Source organism: Parambassis ranga, chromosome 14 (genome assembly GCF_900634625.1).
Source record: "Parambassis ranga chromosome 14, fParRan2.1, whole genome shotgun sequence".
Classification (NCBI taxonomy): domain Eukaryota; kingdom Metazoa; phylum Chordata; class Actinopteri; family Ambassidae; genus Parambassis; species Parambassis ranga.
Window position 1 is genome coordinate 20,030,501 of NC_041034.1, and position 7,588 is coordinate 20,038,088.

Consider the following 7,588-nt stretch of genomic DNA (forward strand, 5'->3'; position numbering starts at 1 on the left):
AGAGAAGTGCTTTATAAATACAGAAATGTCTGCTTATAATTTACCCATACATTTCAAAGAATGCATAAACATGGAATCATTAATATATAAATGTTGCATACAAGGCCTTCAACCCTTCAGCTACACACAAACACACACACCACTTTCCTGTTCTATTTTTTGCTCTCCCATAAGGGGCAAACATGTGTCCAGCCACCAGGATATCACAGTCCACACTATTGATCAGTGTCCAAGGCAGGATAAATAAAAGAGAAACAAGTGGAAGGCAAGGCTTTCATCCTCAGCCACTTGGTAATTTCATCCAAGTCAGCAGTGCCAATATCCCTACATGTACTGCTACGATTGGTAAGCCGAGCCCCCCCTAGATCCTATGCACTACACCATACATTCCTTGTTCGGGTTTATTTTTAGAGAATCTGAGGTGGGGATGGGAGGAAGGGGCAGAACGTTATATTCCCCCATTACTAGCGGTGAGTGGGTAAGATATTCATTTATGGCAGCTGTCTTTTAATCACCATCTTCATCATTATTGTTTTTTTTTCTTTATATTCGTTGTCATAGATTAAATCGCAATTCTTTGTTTGGGTAAAAGACTGAGGCAGAGTAGCCATCACATTATTAGAAGTTAGATTATTATTGAACCGGGCACGGAGTGACGAAAGACGTGGGCAGATGTACTGCGCATGATAAGCTGATGAACCTGCAGGTGTGTGGGCTAATTGTAGTTCAGCTAGGAGGGAGAAAATGAAGCACCAGATCTATGACTCACAAACACACAAAAAGACAGACGAGAGCCACAAGAGACATGAGAAGAGTAGACCAAAGGGAGGAACCAATGCATTATCAGCATGTGGCTTCTTTGCTACTTTAACTTTTTTATTTATGTTATATATTTTCTTCATGTTTATGCTGAGTAATTCAATTTATTAAATCACTCATTCAAACATCAACAAACTGGAAACTCAGTCCTTGCCCCTCACTTGTCCTTTTGTCCAGCATGCTTCATGTGCTTTTTCATGCATGTTACCTTTGGTCTTAATGAGATGAAAAAAAATTTGTGTGTTTACATCTACATACATTTTTGGTTGCATGGCCACATCTACCCTTAAGCTGTTAAATCCCTCACACCACCAGCTTCCTCCCCTCTAGACTAAGTGCAATAGCCCCCACCCCTTCTGCACCTGCACTGTATATATAGAGATAATGCATACTGTACATGTTCTGTGGAACAGCTGTATAGCACTTTTGTTATGCTACTGCAATCCTGCTATTTCTTTACCAAAACTATAATATTCTAGGCATCCTAAAAAGTAAAGTAGAATGCTGCTATGTTTTTCTTATTACTCACATTCATGTGAGTGCTTGCACATATTACAGACTGGCTATTTTTTTATTTTCTTATATTGTTGTTGAGGCAAACTGCCTGATCGTCCCCTCTGCCCAACCCAGGACTTTTAAAAAGACAGACCAGTGGCAGTGAATACACAGATGGGCGACTGACATGCAACAGTAAGACACTGTCAGCATTGCTGTGCAGTTGTAGACCCTTTCTTATTGTGATATAGAGTCCAGTTCAAACTTCAGTTAGAGAGTCATCCATTCAAGTGGGGAAATCTGCACAACTATATAAACCTTGACAATTGTTATTCATATGGAGTGGAATGGAGTTCCTGACAAGCTTTGTTTTCTTAACTGTTGACAATACAGTCAACATGGATGAAAACCTGACATTTTCATTCTGGAGTAAATATAAATGTAAATTTGTTGTATACCTGGACAACTGTATTTGAATTACACAGTACACCATAATGAACACTCAAAGTTGTCTCTCTGCAGTTCTTCTGGGTGTGCTGATGACTTGTGCTCAGACGGAGATGAAGAGGGTTGTTGGAGACAATGCCACACTGCCCTGCCACCATCAGTTCTGGGTTGGTGATGACCCCACTCTAGACATTGAGTGGCTCCTTCTTAAGCCAACCAACAGGAAGAAAGTGGTGAGTGTTTTCCCATACAGAAAATGAGTCAAGATGGATCATTGAGCGGACATTAAGACCATAATATTCAATATATAATAAGTATATGTAGCACATAAAAGTGGTGATAAAGGATGATAAATTTAACAACGTAAGAACTTACACACACTGACTTCAAACACAGGTTGAAGGTCAAGACTTGAGAAATGCTTTGTGTACAAGTTAAGTTGGGTTATCATGAGAAAACTGTTTTTTTAAATCTCATGATGGAATAATTAAGTTCTGACCTCAAAAAATGATTGCATAATAAAAATAACTGGGATGAAAGCCGTTCTGTTCTTTATTCTGATATTTGAAATCTGCCCATTTTACATGAAACATGAAGAATTTCTCCACAGCTAGGATTAGCTAATGCTAAGCATAACATGTAATTACTAGTTGTTTCAAAATTGTCACATTTAATGCATTTATCCTACCATGCAGCCACATCAAAACATCTCAACCTTCACCTCAATCCCCCTGCAGGTGATTACCTACTTTGCTGGACGGGTGTTTGACCCTAATGAGGCTGAGCGTGGTCGTGTAGCTTTTGCCGGAGAGTACTTAAAAGGAGATGCCTCTCTGTTGATCAGTGACTTGTCACTTACGGACTCTGGAGAGTACAGCTGCAAAGTCAAGACTGGTGCACAGTATCACTGGAGCACCATCAGCCTCATAGTGCTAGGTAAGTGTCAGACAACACTAGATTCACTTAACAGAAACCAGACAGGGAGAGAACTCATGGGGACACTGTAAAAATGGAAGTGACATGAAAAGTGTTCTAACCAATCATTTCACCTCTGTTTGAGAGAATTTAACTGTTACTTTGTGTGAAATAAAATGAACAGTGACAAGATATCATTTGATGTTGTGGCGGCAGTGGCCCTAGTTGTTGTTGTGTGTCCTTGGGCAAGGCATTTATAACACCCACATTGCCTCCAACCAGTGTTGGGGAGTAAAGGATTACATGTGCCGATGTTACGTATTTAGAATACAAAATATGAGTAACTGTATTCCATTACAGTTACACTCTGAAGAGATGGTATTCAGAATCATACATCATCGTAATCATACAGTTCCATTGTTGAAATCAGTGGATTACACGACAGCTGCATAAAACAAGTCACATAAAAAAATCATCGTCTTCTTACAACAAAGATCCTGTTTACAGCAGATGTCTTGACTCCTTATTGCTGGTCTCATTGTGTGGTCATATACATGTATATGACAGTAATAGTCGTTCAGTGAGAGCTCTTACCGTCAATACAACATCTTTGATCAAAGCTAAAGTTTTTGGTTCATGTCGGCAAACTGGACAGAAAGCTGAGGGGGATAGAGAGGACAGAGCAGCTGGACTGATGGGGGTCAGAGGATGGGGATGAAGCACTGCGTGCTTAATGCTCCTCGGTCATGATGCCGGTACACTGTTAGCATCACTTGAAGGAGTGAACTTGTTAGCTGTTAGCTGCTAGCTAACTCCATCCAAAACTGAGGCTGAGTAACGTTTAAGTACGAACGTGTTGCTTGCAGTCAGGTAGTTTTATACATGGGTCTGTTTGATGTCCGTATTCAAACACTGTTTCTGTGTGTAAAATGACTTTTGGTTGCATTGTTTAAAAATATATTATTCTGTCATCATTATGTTTCAGTTTCTCTCAATAGAATAACATTGATGTGATGCAGTCAGCTGGAACAGATGTTTTATTGAATGTTTTACAGCGTCCTTTGTAGTAAACAGGGGCTGATCACTGCATTCAATCACTTAAAATGCAATTCAATGTGTGAGTAATCCAAGTATTCAGAATACGTTACTCAGACTGAGTAATGTGATGGAATACATTACAAATTACGATTTAGGGCATGTAATCTGTATTCAGTAACTGAATACTTTTTTAAAGTATTCTTCCCAACTCTGCCTCCAACACACTCACTGTGTATGAATGAACTGGCGGTGGTTGGAAAGGCCGTACATTGGGAGCCACGTCTCTGCCTCTGTGTGAATGTGGTGTGAATGAATAATTAATTTCAATGTAAAACGAAGACCACTAGACTCTTGCTGCTTCCATAACTGACTTGAATCTGTAAAGAATATGTCCTCATCAATAATGCATAGAGCTCTGTTAAAAGAGCAAATGCCTCTTTACGCTTCAATATATCAAGTAGCATGAAAAAATGTCGTGAAATTTTAGTTTCTTCCTTTCAAATTACTAATTGGTTTCTCTTCCCCTCTACTAGAGAGTCCCATTTTCAGAGGCAGATAGATCTTCATACATAAGACTGACAGACATTCAAATTAGCTCCCTGCTCCACTGCTGTGCTCAACAATAATAACAACCTAGAGCTCAGTCAGCCAGAATTCAAGCTGTAGATAGAATAATCAGATTTCTGCCACATCAGATCACTTCAATTAAGTAAAAGTAAAAAGTGAGCTTGTTTACAGTGTCTGTAGAAAAGATATTTTAAATTCAGCAGCGTCCATGTTAATAACATCTTATTGTTTCTACTATGCATTATATGCAGTGTGGGGCTCACCTTTAGTATTCATATTTATTGAAAATACTTTGACTAAAGAATTTAAAAAGGGAAAATACAATGATTGTCAAGTATTAAACATTTCATACAAGGATATTGATTGTTTTAAATAGCCTTTTTCTAAATATATAACATTTGGGATTTAAACATGTTATGCAAGGTTTAATCAATTTTCAGGAGGATTTTTTCAGACACATGTACCGTGTGTTTTACCACAGTCTGTGAAACTTTAACCAGATAATTTAAGATGTTCATGCACCATTCTGCTAACCAAATAAAAACAGCAATTTATGCTGCAGCTCACAACAGTAACACATAAAGACTATGATAAAAAACAACACATAACAAATAAAAAAATGCAGACACTGGAATACTTAAAAATCGTACAGTAAATATGAAATAAACAGTATCAAAATTACAATTTTCTCTTGAAGGGTTTGTTGTCACAGGATATCCTTAGGGGGCTTACAAGAAAAAAAAGTGTATAAGTGTTTGACATGTGAGTGTTTATCCACAGTGAAGCCATCTAAGCCACGGTGCTGGATGGAGGGCAAATTGTTGGAGGGTGGTGATGTCAAAATGAGCTGCAAGTCCGCTGATGGCTCGGACCCCATCCATTACAAATGGGAAAGGGTGCTGGACAAAGGAAAGTACATTGGCAAGCTGCCTCCATTGGCACTTCTAGGTATGTATGCTCACATAAATAAAAACTATAAAAAGCATATTAGATGTTTAGGAATGCAGGACAGGAAGTGTTCCACCACACCTGTATACATAGAACTGAAGAATGTCTCATACATGTGCCTATTCACCATACAAGATTCAGAAAAACAGGAATAAAAAGCTCAATCTGAGTGTGAATATCTAAACCAAATAATCCTCAATACTAAAAGTATGTCCCATTTAATTTTAAGATTTAAAAAACCCAGAGATTGTGACATTGAGGAACTTAACCAAGGACAACACCGGAGTCTACAAATGCACCGCCAGCAATGATGTGGGAGAGGAGAGCTGCACACTGGAGGTCACGATGCATTGTGAGTGGACAAGCCTTGCTGAATATTTAATAAGATGATCAATCAATCCTATCACAAAATTATTCATGGGATTGTTGATGTCTTCTAGCAAAATATGAAAGTTATAAACATAAGGCTTTGAAGGTTTGGCAATTGGGCGTGAAAGAAAGAATATTGTAAATACCTAACATTTGGTTGTTAGTAAGTGAAAATCCAATATGATTACTAGCAGTGCTGTAGGATTATTTTATTCTGGTTTTATGCAATGGTTTGTGTTTGTGTGTTTAAATGTGTATGTGGTATAGATATAAGAGGAATGGGTGTGGTAGCAGGAGCAGTGGTCGGGGTGTCCTTTGGCATTTTCCTCATCATCGTTATCATCTGGATGGCGTTCCGCAAAAAGGAGTTGACGAAATATGAAGAAGACGAAACCCCGAATGAAATCAGGTACACAATGAAGAATATCTAATATATATATATATATATATATATATATATATATATATATATATATATATATATACACACACACACATATATACAGTATATACACAGACACACTGTTTACCACCACTACTAATACATACTGCAGCTTGTAAATTACAATGAATGTCCTTAGCCAACTTGCAAAACAGAAACATTCTTTAATTCCTGCTTTTTGAATATATTTGATAATTTATGTTTTATCTTATCAATAATGACAATTTTGCAACGATGCTTATTTCAGGGAGGATGCAGAGGCTCCCAAAGCCAAACTAGTGAAACCCAACTCCTTGTCCTCATCTCGATCTGGCAGCTCCCGCTCAGGCACCTCCTCCACGCAGTCCATGGTGCAAATCATGGGTCTGCGAGGTCATAACGGCCATGTCCCTGCTGTGGCAGCCCTCAAGGAAAACTGCCAAGCCTCCACTTTCCCCACATCTCCACTATGCTACGATCCGACAGTTCCTAAGACTCCCGAATCCCGTTCCACACACACCTCTACTTCTACCACTAATTCAAAGCCCAGCCCTCCCCATAAGCTGAGCCCAGGGAACCTGACCAGGAGGGGGGGCACTCCTGTTAGGATCCCTGCTCAAACCAAGGCCTTTCAGACAGTGTAGAAGATATGGACAGAAGGCTGTAATGACATAGAGGAAATGACCAAGATAGCCTCTGGACATGGCAACCAGCTTGAAGAGTTACAGTAGGTTCTGATAAGTTTAATTTATGTAATCTAGATATACTACCCACCAATCACAATTCGATGGATAACGTGAGAGCATGGACATACACTACATGGCCACTTCATTCTCTTTGTGTACAAAAAGCTGCCTACAAATACACCTTAAGAAGGAACTGGAAAATAATGGAAACTGAAGTGTTTTCTATCATTTCAAACACCTGTCTGCTCACTGTACCACTGAATCACCATCACAGTAATTGCTCATACAATATACAGAACATTGTAGGACTGAAGTTATGAAAGTAGTTCACCTGTAAGTTTTTACAATACATAAAATTCATCTGTCTGTTTGTCTCACACTTTCATAAAATTGCTGACTCCACAACCCAAGGTTGTGTGTCAGCAACAGCAGCGGTGTAATGTGTCCTGTAGGTCTGCCCCGGGGCCTCCTACCTGTTGGATATGCCTGGAACACCTTACCAAGGTGGTGCCCAGGGGGACATTCTAACCAGATGCCTAAACCATTTCAACTAACTTCTCTCAAAGCAGAGGGGCATCGACTATCCTCCATCCCCCCACCCTAAATTCTATGGGCGAGTCTCAGCCACCCCACTTGTTCCCTCAGTCCCTGCTCCTTGTGGGCATATGGTAGAAAGCATTAAATTGAGACGCTTGCCTTTTTGCTCAGCTCTCCCTTCAACTGTGAGATCTGATCCAAATCCTTAGCTTCCCAAACTGGCTGTTGTCCCATTATCGGTCCTTTTAATGTGTATTCTTACAGTACACCATACTCACACTGTTCCCAGAGATTGCAGACAAGTGCATTAAGTCTTAATGCAAATTTATGTTCATGTTCATGAAGT

The 7,588-nt window shown here is 39.4% G+C and overlaps 1 protein-coding gene across 1 annotated transcript; it reads left to right on the forward strand.

Moving 5' to 3' along the window:
• Positions 1–1,712: 1,712 nt before the first annotated feature.
• LOC114446589 (CXADR-like membrane protein) lies at positions 1,713–6,760 on the forward strand. Its single transcript, XM_028422244.1, has 7 exons — positions 1,713–1,743; positions 1,837–1,994; positions 2,499–2,697; positions 5,062–5,229; positions 5,459–5,581; positions 5,866–6,007; positions 6,288–6,760. Exons 1-7 carry the CDS (start codon positions 1,713–1,715, stop codon positions 6,661–6,663), a joined length of 1,197 nt encoding a protein of 398 aa, XP_028278045.1. The 3' UTR covers positions 6,664–6,760.
• Positions 6,761–7,588: the final 828 nt, after the last annotated feature.

Coding starts and splice junctions, on each gene's coding strand:
- LOC114446589 (XM_028422244.1), top strand. CDS start 1,713: ATGGATGAAAACCTGACATTTTCATTCTGGA. Junction 1,744..1,836: donor CCTGACATTTTCATTCTGGA/GTAAATATAAAT, acceptor GTCTCTCTGCAG/TTCTTCTGGGTGTGCTGATG. Junction 5,582..5,865: donor ACTGGAGGTCACGATGCATT/GTGAGTGGACAA, acceptor TATGTGGTATAG/ATATAAGAGGAATGGGTGTG.